The 17506-nt window shown below is 38.6% G+C and overlaps 2 protein-coding genes across 2 annotated transcripts in view; both read left to right on the forward strand.

Annotated features, from left to right (window-relative positions):
• Positions 1-1220: 1220 nt before the first annotated feature.
• tmem51b (transmembrane protein 51b) lies at positions 1221-13817 on the forward strand. Its single transcript, XM_032549078.1, has 3 exons — positions 1221-1467; positions 7492-7882; positions 12242-13817. Exons 2-3 carry the CDS (start codon positions 7509-7511, stop codon positions 12663-12665), a joined length of 798 nt encoding a protein of 265 aa, XP_032404969.1. The 5' UTR covers positions 1221-1467; positions 7492-7508; the 3' UTR covers positions 12666-13817.
• Positions 13818-15047: 1230 nt separating this feature from the next.
• The window catches only part of skib (v-ski avian sarcoma viral oncogene homolog b), a 53266-nt gene continuing 50807 nt past the window's right edge, over positions 15048-17506 (forward strand). The window contains 2 exon segments of the mRNA XM_032549076.1: positions 15048-16139; positions 16141-16492. Of these exon segments, the coding sequence (XP_032404967.1) occupies positions 15529-16139; positions 16141-16492 (963 nt within the window). The 5' untranslated portion in view covers positions 15048-15528.

Raw genomic sequence — 17506 nt, forward strand, 5'->3', positions numbered from 1 at the left:
GCTAACTTTCCAGTAAAATAAAACAATTAAAATTAATAAATCATCTTTAACGTTAATCTGAAGTTGTGATTCATACTCTAACTTTAGCATCATTTGACACCTGCAATGTATAGTAACATTTATTACAATGTTAACCCTATGGAGGGTTGTAAATAATGTGGCCTAAAGGCATTTATATCAAAATTCACCAATGAACATAACGCATAAGGGAAGGTAATTTAATTTATATAGCACATTTTCAGCAACAAGGCATGTGTTGCTTTACATGAATTAAAAAGAAATACAAACAAAATAACAAACCAAAGGAAAGAGCAAAAGAAGAAAATGAATCTAATGTTGATGTAAAGTATCAACATTAGATTCTTTAGATCTAAATGTTCAGGGTTGATAGATAAGTATCCTGTGGTCTAATTCCATTTCTGGGTTGGAAGAACAGGTGTCTCTCTGCATAATAATCTAAAAATGCATCCAAGAAGAAGAATATTGGTCTAAATAGTGAGAACTCTACAGTTTCTTAAAGAAAATAAGCTAGAGAGTGACTAATCTAATTCCTTTTCTGGTTTGAAAGTGAGTACGCCACAGTTTCTAAATAATAACTGGTAAGTAGGATGAAAAGACATCATTGGGTAGGATGTGGAACATATAGCAAGACAAAAACAAAGACATGCTGGCAAAGGCGTTCAGGTCAGGGAGTGTGTGTTTACTAAAAACAGTGAGACAAAAATACACACATTAAATGGGCCATTTTTCATATATAAAATATAAGAAAGTTAAGTCTATATCAAAGATCTTCTGTGTTTAGCTTTAAACTGAAACGTAAACACTTCACAGCAGTACAGAAAAGGATGAGGGTCACAAGAAAACATTTCTGACTTTAATCTCAGAATTCTGTCTTTGATCTCAGAATTCTGTCTTTGATCGCAGAATTCTGTCTTTGATCTCAGAATTCTGTCTTTGATCTCTCAATTTGGCTTTTTTTCTTTAAAAAACTACTTTTGATCTCAGAAGATTAAAGTCAGAATTTGAGTTTAAAGTGAGAATTCTCATTAAAAAAAATCAGAATTTTCAGAAAAAAAGGTTAGAATTTAATTAAATGTAATTTTTTCTGTGGCCCGGATCCTCTTCAGTACCACTGTTTGTGTTATTTTGCGGCGTTTTTAGTTTTTTCCCCACACAGGACATTAACAGGAGTGGCACTAGGACCGGGCGGAGCTGAGGCGTCACTGCGGCCGCAGCTTGTTCAAAGTTCCCCGTCGCGTTTGTCCCTTCAGGGGGGAACAGCAGGAATATTCATCGGGAATTTCATAACGCAACAAGTGGGTTTGAGTAGTGGCGTTTGTGTTGTCTTTTATTTTATTTATTATTTTTCTTTCCGGTTTGTGATTTGGTCTTCCTGAAAAAACACCTGCGGGATTCAGGTGACTCCCCGATGCAGAGGGAAGTCCTTGGGCGGTGAGCGGTGAAAAGGTAAGGCCGCTTCAAACTTTGACAGAATAAAACCGGGAGGACTTTGTACTCTGCTCAGGTTTTAAAGCGTCCTTTCGCTGTAAAGAGTCGCCCAATTAGATTTGTGTTGTTATAAAGTGTTTTTGTTCAGGTGCGACAGGTTCCTCCCTTCCTACTTGACAGGAATGGAAGCAGCAGCCGCTCACTTTCCTTCACATTATCTCTTCTCTGCACCTGCAGCTGTTAATGTTTCACCCTAATGACCCTGAATTGAGTTAAAACTTAATTGCAGTATAGACGGGTTTTTTTTTTAAAGGTTGGAAATTGACTAATGTCGAACAGGTCACGCCCATGCACGCTGTCAAACAGGCCTGGAGCAAACAACCAGAACCTGGTGGGTAATAAAACCGGACAAAGATGGACAGATGGGTGGGCTTCTTTAGTTTGACTGCTGCCGGTAAACCACATGTCTGAAAATGGGATAATAAAATGGCAAAGTCAAGTGTTTTTTATTCATTAAACTGTAGGACACTCGGTACTTTCAAAGGGAAATTAAATCCGGAATAAGTTATGTGCTTAATCTGAATTAAGAAATTACTGAAGAGTAAAAGGTTAAAAATCTGTTAAAAAGACAGATTTTCTTTTTATCTAGCAGATGATTTAACGTTTTAAAAATGGTGCAACCAGTCAGACAAAAATGTGTTATGTGCCAATTCTCAAAATAGTTAATACAAATAAATAATTTAATAAAAGAGTACAAGCGAAAAGTCTCATTTAGCACAAACTGTGGGTGTAAATCTGCAGCTGGTATATTACTAGTAGAGTGTGTGCAGATATAATTTGTTTTTAATCAACTAGTCCTTCTTTTGAATGACTGACACTTCATAATTTGTTTTATTTATGTTTTTAGTTTGAATATTTAAAATGTTTTACAGTTAGTTCTAAAGGTTTATTATAATTTAAAGTTTATTGAGCTTTGAGAACGTGTTCTTGCATTATTATGCCATTATCATTATATCACTTGAAAATGGTCTCAAAATATCGTTATTGTTTATCACAATAACAACAGGGACAATATTTCTCCCAGCAGAAGTTATTGTGACAGATATGTATTTACATAATGAGTTTCAGTTTGATGTGTAACTCAGGTGAACTTTACCTCAATGACATAACCTTAAAGGATGGTCAAACTGATAAAAAAATGACCTACCAGTAAAGAAATAACCTTCACTGGAGGCTTTTTCAAAGCCTTTTGACGTAATTAAGTCATAAAACACAGGAGTTAAAAATGCTGATTAGCTTCTAAACCAAATAAATATTAGACGCGAGTATTTCTGTCCTTATATAAACTATAAAAAAATTAGAATTTCACAAAAACTTCAGTATTATAAAGTAGAAAACATTGTGCATGTTAACCATTATGACTTGATATAACGCCTAATGTTTAAACATATTATGAACGTAAAAAAAGTACAAGAAGCCTTAAAATTGTCTTGTATCCAGCGAAGTAAACCGTTAGTTCAATGACAGCTTCAAGTTGTGGGTTTTCAGAACTTCGTTCATCATGTAAAAACTTCTCCACAATTTATAAGAGAAGCTGCTGGAACGACTCCAAAGATTTACCTCGTTTGAATCTTCTCCCTCTTATTCATCAACTTGAAGGTTATGACAATTTACGACCTTTAAAAACTACCAATAAAATAAAATACTAAATTCAAACCTTAAAATACAGGAATCCCCTGCACAAAGGTATAAAATTAAAAAAATGCCATAAAACTAAGGGATTCACAAAAAAATTAACAAAATCTTTTTAAAAGACTAGAAAAATGACACAACTATTAAAAAAATAAACAATTTATAGCATTTATTTAATATTAAACTACATCTTTATAAAGTTTATATAAAAAGTTTTCTAAAACTCACTGTATAATAACTAGTGATTAAGACAAAATCAAACTTAATACATCTTAGCAGTAGTGAGATATAATAACTTATTCTCCATAAGTTTGTTTTTTTCCCCCAGTACTAAAAAGTATTGTAGTAAAATGCAGACAGTGGTTTCTGCTCCCGTTACAAGTCGAGGAGAGCAGCATTTGGGCCGGCGGCGCCGCGGTTGTAACCGGGCTTTCCAGGAAGCTCCCATTCTGGATGCAACAGCAGCTGGAATATGAATCCTGCATTTCCATAAAGCTGGTCAGCAGAAGGAAGCTTGCAGCACTGACTTTTACTCGATAAAACTGATGGGACCGACGCTCTTCCTCCACTCACTCTTACCTCAGATTTACATATAAAATAGAAACTTTGATCAGAAAAGATGACCTTTGACCTATCCAGTCCTTTAGCATCCTTTGTCGGATTAAGATATTTGTAAGCATTGTCTCTAGTTCAGGAGACATGTCAGACATTTTGTTTTTTATTATTTGTAAACTATAATAATTTAAATGGATAGAAATAAGCATAAAAAGGTTTTCGAAAATGACTCCACTTTCTTTTGTTTTGATTTACGTGAATTAACTTTGGATGATCCAGTTTGTTGGATGCGCATTGAGCCTGGATAATAAATCATTAACAACATTAAATTAAATTATCTTTGTGTTCCTGTTGATGTGATGATGGATATCTGTGTTTTTTTCACGTTCAGGAGAAAAGAAACTTGCAGTAAAACAGAAATTATACTGAGCCAAGATTTAAAAAAATTTTTTTTCCTGTTTAAAAGGAAAACTAAAACCCAGCGATCAGGCCCGAAACCTGGGAGTAGTGATGGACTCTGACCTGAACCTCCAGAGCCACATAAAGACAGTTATAATGTCGGCCTTCTATCACCTGAAGAACATTTCCAGGATTAAAGGACTAATGTCTCAGCCAGATCTAGAGAAACTCATCCATGCGTTCATCTTCAGTCGTATTGATTATTGCAACAGCGTCTTCACAGGTCTGTCCAACAAATCAATCAAACAGCTGCAGCTGATCCAGAACGCTGCTGCTGGCGTTCTCACTAAAACCAGGAAGATAGAGCACATAACACCAGTTTTAAAGTCCCTACACTGGCTCCCTGTAGCTCAGAGAATAGACTTTAAAATACTGTTGTTAGTTTATAAATCACTGAACGGCTTAGCACCACAATACATTAAATATCTGCTTTTATTGTATCAACCTTCCAGACCTCTCAGGTCTTCCGGTTCTGGTTCTGCTCTGCATCCCCAGAACCAGAACCAAACGAGGAGAAGCAGCTTTCAGCATCTATGCACCACAAATTTGGAACAAACTTCCAGAAAACTGTAAAACAGCTGAAACACTGACTTCCTTTAAATCTAGACTAAAAACCCACCTGTTTAGAATTGTATTTGAAACGTAATCAATTATGGAACTTGACTTAATGTCATGTTTTGATTGTTGATTCTATGTTGCTTTGTGTTTCTGTGTTTGAAATGATGTAAAGCACTTTGAAATGCCTTGCTGCTGAAATGTGCTATACAAATAAAATTTGATTGATTTTGAGTTTTAAAAAATGTAATATATTGCAATAGATATGTGATTAATATCAATTTATAGAAAGCTAAATAGTTTTACTTTACTCTGATCCAGTACCGAACAGCATTCTGGGAACTTCTCATGAGTTGCTTAGCAAAGTTTGTAACGTCGACTAACTCGCTCACTTTTTGGTTACCTGGCAACTCACTGTCTGGTTACCTAGCAACAGCCTGTCGTAACCGCCGCAGCAGCAGTTAAAGATTTCACCACTCTGCCTCAAAACCGTTGAAAAATAAGAAAACAACATTGTGTAGTGAAAACTGTGGATAAGGTTCACATCACCAGTTCATCAGAATTTCAGATACTTAAAACAAAAAACTTATTGATAATTTGTGAAATCGACTGATATGAAATGCTTAAATCGTGATAAGTTTTCTAGATGGATATTGTGATAGATATTAATCCTCTTTTATTGTAGATTAACATTGTATTACAAACCAGATTTCTAACACATTAATTTAACTAAGTTTAAGTTGTGGTTTGCCTGTCATTGATTTAAATTATTCCGGCATATGTAGCGATGTGTGATGTTCTTCCGCTAGCTGTTATTGTTCTTACAGAGAAAGCCAGTGTGTCGTTCTTTGAGTTTGGTTCCTCTCCGTCTCTCCAGCCGGTGCTTGTCATGTTTGGACCTGCTCTGCCAGCCTGCGAACTTCCACCTCACGTCTCCGGCTCGTTCTCATGCACACTCACTCCTGAAAAATGCAGCCATCCGAACACCATTCCTGCTTTAAACATGCAGAACTACTACACAGTAATTATAGATACCAAGATTGCTTCATAGGAGGTGAAATTGAGGAAGAAAACCTACTTTGAAGTGTTATCAGAGCTTATTCACAGCGCAACACACCACACTTACCTCTAGGGCTGAAACAATCAGATAAATCACAATGAATCGATTATTGAAGTACATTCAACTAATTTGGTAATCGATTAATTAGTAACTGGAGTATATAGACTCAAAAAAGGCCAGTTGCTGAAAGAACAACATATTCAGTAGTAAGTAGACCAAAGCTGTACAAAAATATATACATTTTTCATTTTAGATTTAATAAAACTTTCTTTATCTGTAAATATATTCTACGTATATATTATATATTCCTTTATTTAATCAGGTAAACCCCGTTGAGATCTAGATCTCATTTTCAAGAGGGACCTGAGCAAAAAATTTGCAATACATAGCAACCTGGTTACAAGATAAAAACAATTAATACATATGCACAAGTATAAAACAATAAGAACAATTTAAAAACAATGACACTGTTTCATAGAATCTTGTTGCCTATCTTTAAGAACTGCTCGAAATAAGTCCAGTGAAATAATTTCCGACATCTTAAGTTCAGACTGCAACTGATTCCACGCTGTGGGGGCCAACACACTGAATGCCTGCTTCCCTTTTTCAGTTCGAAAGCATGGGACATGCAGAAGAATAATGTTATTGGAGCGTAGAGAACGAGAACTGACAGTTCTATGTAGGAGAGTGGATAAATATGCTGGGGTTAGACCGAGTAGAGATTTATATATCAGGATCATTAAATGATTGTTTCTCCGTACACTTAAAGGAGGCCATTCAGCTTTTGCGTACAAATCACAATGATGTGTCAGACGTCTACTACCGGTTATAAATCTTAAAGCGCAACGATACACAGTATTTAATGATTGAAGACATTTGGTCGAAGCATTCATATATAAAACATCTCCATAATCCAAAAGTGGCAGGAATGTCGCTGCTACCAATTTTATTCTAGCTTTGAGTGTAAAACAAGATCCATTTCGATAATAAAACCCAATTTTCATTTTCAATGTCCGTAGTAGATTTGCTATGTGATTTTTAAAAGAGAGTTCATTATCTAGAATAAAACCAAGATATTTATGATTACTGGCAAACTCGATTTGTGCTCCTACAGCAGTGGTAAGCAATAGGGAAGTTTCTGGTATTTTTCTAGCATGTAGCACGTAGAAGTCCTCTAGTCACGTAGCTTTAGCTTCACCTTGTTTAAATGTTGTATTTAAAAAAAATCTATTCCTAACAAATTATTCGTTGAGATCAGCTCTAAATTGTACTTATTAGTCAAGAAGAAAAGATATTTTAAAATGCTAGAAAAGGTTTTTTAGCCGCAGATGCATCCTTTGCTACAAATGGTCAAACTTTCACTGAAGGAATGCTAAAGCATTAAATTTTAGGCAATAACATGTTTATTTTCACATTTTAAAGAGGAATTTAATTATTTGTGTATTTTACAAATAATAATGCATATTACTTTTATGCATTATTCTCAAATAATAATAGAATATATGCATTTCTGATATTGTCACAAATAATCATAAGAGGTTAAATAAATCTGCAGAATGTGTCGGTTTTTAAAAAAACCTGATTTATGGATTCATTGGTAGAATAATCAACTATAATAATACAAAAACATTTTATTATCTACATTATAAGATAAAGAGTAAAACAGTAGACACATTTATGATCAGTGTCATTAAAACAACTTGTCTTCTGTTTGGTTGCAGCGGTTTGTCCGGCCAGTATGTGTTCCAGTCGAAATATATGTGGGGCCAACAACCGGCCCAACAGAGCCAGGTCCGAGTCCAGAGGATCAGGGGCCCACTATGCGCTGTGCGCCCTGGGAGTGGGACTCGTTGCCCTGGGGATCGTTATGATCGTCTGGACTATGATTCCAGAAGATAAGTCTCCAACTGGAAACAGTACTGTGGGCCCTACACAACATGGCCTACAAAACATCTCACCAATCGCTCTGGTTCTGGTCGGAGTGGGAGTGGTCATGCTGCTGCTGTCTGTTTGCCTCGGTTTGAGGAGCAAGAGGAGAGGTCAGAGCCAAAACGCCCAGCCAGCGAGAGCAGCAAGCGGCTTCATGGACCAGGCCGCAGGAGAGGAACAGCAGTGAGTGACGACAGCTGTCTGCTCTGCTCTTAAATGTTTTAATAGATAAACTTAACAGCATAATATTGCCACATTCCTAAAAAATCTTTTTTTTAAATCCCCTTTTACATAAACTGATTTTGGGGGGAAAAAAAATTTAAACCACCACCGCCTTCTTTTAAAAAAAATAAAATCACTTTTGGCAAAAAAAAAAAAAAAAAGATCGCTGAGGCCATTATTCCAGGATGTGCAAATTGTTGATGTCCATATCTTGTGATTTTAGCGCCCCCTGCTGTCACAAATGTAGATCATGAGGCTGAAATGTGAAAACTGGAAGAGTCGTTATGGAGCAAAATCCCAGCCAAAAACATTTTCTATTTGTGCAACTTTTTAAAAATATATCCTGGTAAAACCACAATATTTTTATTAAATTTTTTTGATAAAATCAAAAAATATACATGTAATTTTTTTTTTTTTTTAAATCAAATACCACGAATCATGAAGTCATTTCTAATCAGAAACTAATGAAGAGCTGGTTGGTTGAGGTTTCTCTTTTATTACCTGACTTTTAAGGGCACATGAAATTTTTTTTAAATGTGAAATGTGTAAAAATAAATGTAAAACATGTAAACGAGCTTATTGACCTTTACAGCCAGCTGCTGTAAAGGTCAACTTTGGCATCACTGCATAGAGCAGTGGCCACCAAAAACAACTGTAATCACTGTAAAGCCTCACGCCAGGATTTGATTTCATAAAGTGAGGATTAATTTGGAGGTTTATCCAAAGACAAGAAAAAACTCAGAAGAAATGATGGCTGAATGCTCAGGCTTGGAGATCTAGCAAATCGGCACCCTATACAGGGTTTTAAACGCTTTTGATCCCAGTTTGCCTGCAGTTCAGTGGTAAAAGGAAAACCCTTATTTTTTAATTTAAAAAATAATGGTAACTTTTGTCCTTGTTTTGAAGTCCTGATAATTAGCCCATTTCCTAAAGCAGATATGTTGCAAAGATATTTTATGTTGCAGTAACTCTGCAAGTCTCTTTTTCTGCGTGATCAACTTGTGTTTCACTTTCGAGCAATTAATGCCACCGCAGAAATATAGCAGTCCGATTTTTCGGAGACGATCTGCTATAGCTCAATCACAGTGACGTGCGGTGAGGTTCATAGCTGGTGAGGCACTGACGTCATCAGAATCAGATTTGCAAATAGATGCATAGATTGACAGCAGTTTACAGGTTATGTTTCACTTCTGCATCCTTACACATACAAACTGTAGCTCACAAAATCTATCGCTGCACTTGACTTGCTTCCCGAATCGTTTAGCCTAGCTCGCTGTCACTTACTCGGCAGTTGAGGAGTGAACAAGACGAACGTCTGGGATCTTGAGCGCCCCCTGCCATGAGGCAAGAGAACTGCCTGCCTCACCTCGAACCTGTTCTCTACCGTTTATAATCGCTCATTACACGAAACACGTTACACAAACACAGTTGGTGACAAAAAGCACTGTACATTATATACATAAGCTAAATTATTGGAAATAAGTTCACATATTAAATTTGTTTAAACCATTTTATTGACGCCGTACAGCAACACGCTCTCTCAGCTTAGCAGCCAGCGCAGAGCCAGGGGTTGCGCAATCCAAGGTGAGGCAGAGCTCGCTGCTGCCTCACCGGCATCGCTTCCAAGCATTTGAATGGGAAAATAAGAAAATTCAGCGATTTTGAACAAATAAAAATCGAAATTGGTGAAGCTACATGAAAAATACATATTTTTTAGTACAAACCACCGGATGAATATAACAATTTAAATTACTTTATGATTATATATTTTCTTTCTTTCCATGATGGCTGGTGAGGCACTGCCTCACCTGCCTCCCCTGACCGCACGTCACTGCTCAATCATTTTGTAACTTCTTCTATGGTTAGCTTTAGCTAATGCTGCACACATTGTGATCAGGGCTAGTCAAGTTTTCAGATGGTGCCTGCAGTCAAATGTTACCTCCTTCATTTAGCTCAAACACAGAGAGAAAAAATTGAATATATTAGTTAATTATTTGCAAAAAACTGCAACTAAATGCAACGTGGTGTGGCTGTCGACTCCCTGCTCTCTGTGATAAGTAACAGCCTGCAGTACGGGTCTGGTACCGATGCATCACCATTGACCATATTTGGCTGTTACTGTTGTTTTTTTATTGTTTTTGTTTTTTGGGATTGGTGGGGTTAAGTTGATTCAGAAAGCGTTTTTAAAAAAATATTATAATAATCATATTTCTGCTTTGAAAACCAACCGGAAGACTGATTGTCATTGATTCATATTTCCCATTTTCAAGATGTTTGTTTTCTGGCAAAAATATGATATGAGGTTTAAATGTGATCATTTGTTTGGACTTAAAACTTAAGATTTCTTATAAAGAGATCTGATAACTGTTGAAGCGGGACAGAAAGTGTCAATGGGGAAAAAATCATAAAGTTTGAAATCACTTTTTCATGCTGTGAAAATCTGTCCCCATTTATATTCAGTCTTATTGAATTTTAAAGTCTGTCTTTATCATTGTTGTTGTTGTTTTATGTTCCTTGATAAAATATTGTAATTGTTTTATTGCCCAGCACTAGATTATAGCCTAAAAGGTAGAAGTTGGAACATGGCAAAGCAGAACCAGAAAATGATAATAAATAAATAATAAATAAATAAACCAGGTTGTCCGTGCAACATGCAGACTCAGTCCTGTTAGCATTTAGCAACACTTTACTAGCTGTTAGCATCATTTATGAACTCTCAGCTGTTTGGCCAAGTGGTTTAATCAGAGACGAGCTTTTACGGGTTTAAGTGTTCGCAGACAGACTTATGGATTACCTGAATACAGCCTTTGATTCTGAGTTTCACATTCAGTTTTGGGGGTGCACAGTTGCACTGTTGCCTTGCAGCAAGAAGGTCCTGGGTTCGATTCCCGGCCCGGGGTCTTTCTGCATGGAGTTTGCATGTTCTCCCTGTGCATGCGTGGGTTCTCTCCAGGTATTCCGGCTTCCTCCCACAGTCCAAAAACATGACAGTAAGGTTAATTGGTTTCTCTAAATTCTCCCTAGGGGTGTGAGTGTGTGTGTGCATGGTTGTTTGTCCTGTATGTCTCTGTTTCAGTTTTGCTTCACTTAACAGCTTTTATTTGGATTCAATTGTACAACAAGAAGCCAATTTTAAGTAAACTGTCACTCAAGAGCTCCATAAGCTTCTCTCCTCACCCAAGCAAAGTAAATACCTTTTTAGTAAAAGCCAAGAAAATCTGGCTTCATTCAAGCAATACGCATTTAAAGGGGACCTATTATGCAAAATTCACTTTTTGCATGTTTTTGTACTTCTTTTTTACTTCTAAGAAACAGCCAAATGCTTAAAAAAATACACCAACCATTTTCTGTCAATCAGTTAATGGTTTTTAGTGCCTGGAAAATTATCTGTTTTAAAAATTTTGTGTTAAGTGACAAATCAGCAAGATTCCCTTCACCTTGCAACCCCAGCAAAGCCCAGCTTGTTACCTAGCAACCCAAGCTAGGTAGCAAGCATTTGGTCAGCTGTATGTGCTGTACAATAGCTGCTGGAAAATACATGTTTTGTTGTTGACGTAACATCCAGAAACCACTTCCTGCATTTTTGTTGTTTGTGCAGGAGGCCCTACTTTTGCTTTTCAAAGGTGTACGGTTATGTAATTGGGCATCTGTTTGCAGCCATTTTCATGTCAGTGTACATGTTGATTTAGGGGCGTGGCCAGCAGCAGTTTATTTGGTTTAAAGTGACAGGAGGCCCTAAAACAGCTCAGAAAAGACAGAACTGACCAGACTGAATCATCGTTATCTAAGAATGATTTTGTGTGGAAACTGTACTGAACATGTTTTGTATAGACCCATCTGTTGTAAAAGAATATTTTAGTAATGGAGTACTCTATAGAATTTTTTCCATTATCCGAGGAATAAGGTCTCTCTCTCTCTCTTCTATCATTCGCTCCAAAACCATGACGGCGCCACAAACGCTGTCGTACTCCAACCGTCGCACCGCAAAATTCAGCAATCCTTATTTCTCACCCAAACCCTGACAAAACGGTGCACAATTAAACACCATGCTGCTATGTTAGCACTTCACAACGACTAAAAATAATGATCCGGCCTTAACACGGTGCGCTACATAATTTAACGAGGAATTTTAATAATCGAAGTACTCGAATCATTCGAGGAATCGTTTCAGCCCTAATACCGACCTGTTCAGGGAAGCTTCAGAGGTCTCCTTTAAGCATTACCTTCCATCCAGATGGTTTGTAAATGTAACATATGCTGGTATTTGTTTATTCTCATGATGCTTCCTGATTGAGGATAACCTGTTGCATCCCTTTCCAGGGACCCAGAGTCGTACAACGTGCCCAGCTATGACGAGGTCATCGGCAGCGGCAACTACCCCGTCCGCCAGAGCAACCTGAGGCAGAGCACCTCTCAGCTGCCGTCCTACGAAGACATCCTGGCAGCTGTGGAAAACGAGGATTCCCAGCCTGCTAACAACTCCTCAGAGAACAGCCCTCTGAACGACCAGACGCCCGCTGCTGCCGAGCCGTCCGGCATCGCGGCGCAGCCCAGCCTGCCGACCCGCAGCGCCAGCCGGGCCAGCCGTTTACTGAAGCCCCTCAGAGTAAGACGGATAAAGTCGGACAAACTGCACCTGAAAGACTTCCGCCTCCAGATCCGCACCCCCACGCAGAACCCGGTGACCATAGAGCCCATCACGCCGCCCCCGCAGTACGATAACAAGATGCCTGAATTACAGTAATGGCTAACCCTGCTGGCTTCCCAATTGGCCTGCGGCTGATTAAAACCTATGAAAATATCTAATGGAGTTTGAGGACTGGCGGTGATGTTTCTGAGAGCCTGTTTTAAGGGCGCCGTGAAGCAGGTGGATGTGCCGGTTGGGCAGGATGATGATGCAGGCAGACACACTCCGGAAACGAGAACACTTTCCGCTTTATCAATGAAGCTTCGGGTCGGCTCATCAGCTCTGTCATCACGTTAATGCTTCAGAGCAAGAGTAACGGAGCAGGACAGCATTTCAGTTTTATTTATTACTCACATAAAATGCCTTTTAACAAAAATATGTTGTTGCTTCAATTCGTAAAATGGAACCATGCGTCGTGCAGAGGGGGAAACGGAAGATTATCCAGCAGACATTTAACTCTCTTAGTTTGAGATGTAAAAACTGTGATGAAAAAACTCGATAACGTTTGAACCTTGTTGCTGAGATATTGACTTGTTTTTTATACATATAAGTGTTTAAATCTTAAAGCAGATATGTTTTAATATTTTAAAATGGTGGTGAATAAATGTTTTCCTTTTTAGTTTCTGTTTGGTTTGGTTATGCTGTAAGCTTATGTTGCATAATTTAATAAAATATGGATGTTACCATTTTTATGCTCAAGCATTGTTGTACTTCTATTTTTTATTTTTTTTATGATTTGCATGTAAAATTCAAGTGAAAGTTAAATTTTGGGTAGTAAAATTTACTCAATTTTTAGGTTTTTTTTCCCCCCAACAAATCAAATTTTCTTCACACTTGAGATTAAGTTAGTTACTTTTCCGCCCTCTAGTGGTAGAAATGTTAATCTTTCTAATCCAGCTCCCTGTTGATGTGAAAATATATTGTTTTAAAATAAGTAAATGTGTTTAGAGCTGCACCTAACTTTTTAATACCTGCTACTTCTTGGGGTTAAATGATTTTTGTTTATTTTGTTTTTTTTAGATCAGTGATGTTACTTAAAAAGTTGAAACAATGTTCTTGTGTTGTAGTTTTATTATTAAAACTACTGTTGTAGTTTTATTATTAACATCCCTCCAATATTACATAGTTGTGATTCAGATAACAAATCAGTAATCCGATACCTGTTTGGTTTTCACATCTTCATGCATAAAAGTGACCTGATTTAAAAGATTTTCAATTTATTATTGCATTTTTTCACATTGGTTAGTAATTTAATGATATTTTTTTTTAATTATAATGATTATTATGTTAATACAATTTAGTAACTGTGGCAGATTTATGTTTTTGTGAGCCTCTGCTTCTGTCTAAATACTTTTGCAAACTCAAACAATTTTATTGGCTTGTTTTATATTTAGCTCAATCAAGTCTGACCAGTTTCTGCAGAACAGAAACATTCACGCAGCATGATGCAGCCACCACTTACGCTTGTAAAAATATGTTTCACACTTGTAAAAATACCATATTGTTTTATAAAATGCCTATAGTTTATTGCAGGTGATCAGAGCATGTTTGATGCTCCTCTGATTAATGCTTTCTTTGGAGACGATGGATTAAAATGTCTCCTTAAGATGTTGAAGGTTTGGTAAAATGTTTATTAATTTTATCCTGCTGAAATCTTCTCCACCTTCATCTACGACCTCTCTGCTGTTTCCTCTGACGTTTCACACAGCAGCTGGATTTACACCGGCAGATGTAATTTAATCTAAAGGAAATAGGTTGCTCTGGATTTTATTTTGAAACTTTGTGATTTTATTTATATCAAATTAAAGGCTCTGAATAAGTGAGCATTTTATTTCAATGAGTAAAAAACAGCTTAAAGTCCAAGCTTTATTTCTGTTAACTTTGATGTTTTTATGCTTGCGGCGAATTAAACATTTAATTTCTATAAGAATATTACATCAGACCACTTTTAATACAGTAAAATTAAGTGTAATACCTGCTGAAATATTATTTTAAATCTGAAAATGTATTGATATTGACTGTATATGGTCTCCAATGTTTTCAGTATCTTATAATTTCTTTGTATGAAAAAATCCCCCTGATAATCTACAGCTTAAACCAGAAGTTTACATACACTGAGTAAAAAAAATGCAGCTTTTTGTCTTAAGTTATTAATTAAATACGCCAATTCTTGAGGAAACACTAAAATTACCCCCAAAACAGAAAAAGAAACCACCAAGTAATGGAGAAAGTTATTGTCCAAGACTATTTACAGACTTTTTGTTTTTAATATGGAAATAAATGTCATATTTCTGCCAATAAATTGATTATATCCTGACAAACGACGTCAATTAAATATTTTCACTTCTCTGTAATTTCTTATTTTTATGCTGACGGTAGTCCCAGGAGTTTCTGCAACACAAATCAAGATTTTCCAGGTTAGTAATAATAATAAAGTGTTTAATTTGCGTTACATTTGCCGACTCAACTTCATTTCCAGGAGCTCCACCCTCGCCTGGGTTTGGTTTTTTCTGTGTGCAGCTGCCATGAAGCGGAGGGAGGAACAGCTGGCTGAGGGAAGAGCCAGCCCGGGGAGTCAGTCACATTCCTGGCTGGGATTCAATGACTGAACCAGACACAAACAAACAGAGAGAGGGAGAGACTCGCACACACTGACTGGCTGAGTGGGGAGACAGGCTGAGAGTACGCCAGACTGAGCAGACGAGCCTTATTTCGGAGTGCGTAAAACCGCAGGATCTCCGTAGCAGAGAATACCCGCTGATTGAAAGACTTCTCTCGCCTCGGCTTCACCACTTTTTATTCGTGAGTTTGGTTTACAGGAACTGGCCTGTGATCCCGGCAGCTTTCAGTTTTCTGAATGGACGCGCTTGGGAAGCTTCTCCGCCGACATGGAAATGCGCCTTAGCGAGCTTGTTGCCGGATGCTGAGGAAGAACGATCCAGAGAGTTTCCCCCCAGCTTTCATTTTTGAGTTTCCAGCCACAGACAACATGGAGGGCTCCGGCTTCCAGCCCCATCCCGGACTTCAGCAAACTCTGAAGCAGTTCCACATCAGCTCCATGCGCTCCCTCGGCGGACCGGCGGCGTTCTCCGCCCGGTGGCACCAGGACTCGCTCTTCGCCAAGGATGGCAAATCCGCGGAGATCGTGCTCTCCCTGCCGGCCCAGACGCCCCCGGTGATGTCCGGCCCGCTCTTCATCCCGTCCGACCGCTCCACCGAGAGGTGCGAGACGGTGCTGGAGCGGGAGCCCATCTCCTGCTTCGTGGTCGGCGGGGAGAAGCGGCTGTGCCTGCCGCAGATCCTCAACAGCGTCCTGAGAGACTTCTCCCTGCAGCAGATCAACTCGGTGTGCGACGACCTGCACATCTACTGCTCCCGGTGCACGGCGGACCAGCTGGAGATCCTCAAAGTGGTGGGGATCCTGCCCTTCTCCGCGCCGTCCTGCGGGCTCATCACCCAGACGGACGCCGAGCGCCTGTGCAACGCGCTCATCTACGGCGGGACGTACCCGCCTCACTGCAACAAGGAGCTGGGGCTCGCTGGAGCTGGAGCGAACCGAGCGCAGCTTCAAGGTTTACCATGAGTGTTTCGGTCGGTGCAAGGGCCTGTTCGTCCCGGAGCTGTACACGGGTCCGGCCGCCGCCTGCATCCAGTGCATGGACTGCAGACTCATGTTCCCTCCTCACAAGTTTGTGGTGCACAGCCACAAGCGGCTGGAGAACCGGACGGTGCACTGGGGCTTCGACTCGGCCAACTGGCGGGCTTACGTGCTCTTGGACCCGGACTATAGCGACAAGGAGGAAAAAAGTCACCTGGAGCAGCTGCTGAAAGAGCTGAAGGGGAGATATGATCTGACGAGGAAGCTGTCCAGTAAATCCTGCAGAGTAAGTCATTTTCTTAATTACTGGATGATTTTTGGACATTTCAAGAGCCTCATCTTTCTCCTGCATTATGTACATCGATTAGCATTAATTCTGACTTTCCCCCCAGACTATCTTTGAGTTTACTTCTGCACCATTACGCTCTTTCTTTACTTTACCCTTTTTCAAACATTATGACCACAGAAGTTATTGAGTTTTATGTTGATTTTAAAAAGTGCCACTTGATTGTGAGGTGAAAACATTTCAGGTTTGCCAGAATTGAACTTTTTGTCCATCCAAACCGCTGTGTGTGATAGAAAACTACTCTGGTACATCGTCATGGCCTAATTAACCACACAATGAAACATGGTGGTGGCAGCATCATGCTGTGGTAATGTTATTCTTTGTAAGGGGCAGGGAAGCTGGTCAGAGTTGATTGAGCGCCAAATTCAAAGGAAAAGAAAAAAAACTTGAAACTGGGGTGAAGGTTCAACTTTTACACAATGTGAGGTTTAGAGCCAGTGGCCTAGTCAAAGTCCAGGCTTAAAGGGGCAGTATTACATAAAATCAACATTTTTGTTAAGCCTTACATCATGTTATGTTATTCCCTCATTAAAACAAACCTGGTGAATTATTTTTGATTCTTTTATGCATGTTTGAGAAATCCTTTAGTCTCCCATGGCAACCATTCAGCTCCTCCAGACTAGCGGCAGCAGCAATTAGGGAACAGCTGGTGAAACTGTGAGTCTGCTGAGCTTCATATACGAGCTGCAACTCAGTGAAATGCTGGTAAAAATGTTACTAACAGCTTAATAGAGGAACGAGTAGGAGCTTCTTAAAGAGACAGAGACCCAATTCCAAGGTTAAATTACAAAGTCAAATTTATTTGCCATGTTTAATATAAACAGCATTTTCACAATAACTGAACGTAACAGAGTTACTTGATTGTGCTATAAAAGTGTAAAATACCTGATAACACCTCTTTAAGTCTAATTGGGAATCTGTGGAAAGAGTTGATGTTTGCAGATTTTCTCCATC

Source organism: Xiphophorus hellerii, chromosome 20 (assembly GCF_003331165.1).
Source record: "Xiphophorus hellerii strain 12219 chromosome 20, Xiphophorus_hellerii-4.1, whole genome shotgun sequence".
NCBI classification, from domain to species: domain Eukaryota; kingdom Metazoa; phylum Chordata; class Actinopteri; order Cyprinodontiformes; family Poeciliidae; genus Xiphophorus; species Xiphophorus hellerii.

Coding starts and splice junctions, on each gene's coding strand:
- tmem51b (XM_032549078.1), top strand. CDS start 7,509: ATGTGTTCCAGTCGAAATATATGTGGGGCCAACAACCGGCCCAACAGA. Junction 7,883..12,241: donor GCCGCAGGAGAGGAACAGCA/GTGAGTGACGAC, acceptor ATCCCTTTCCAG/GGACCCAGAGTCGTACAACG.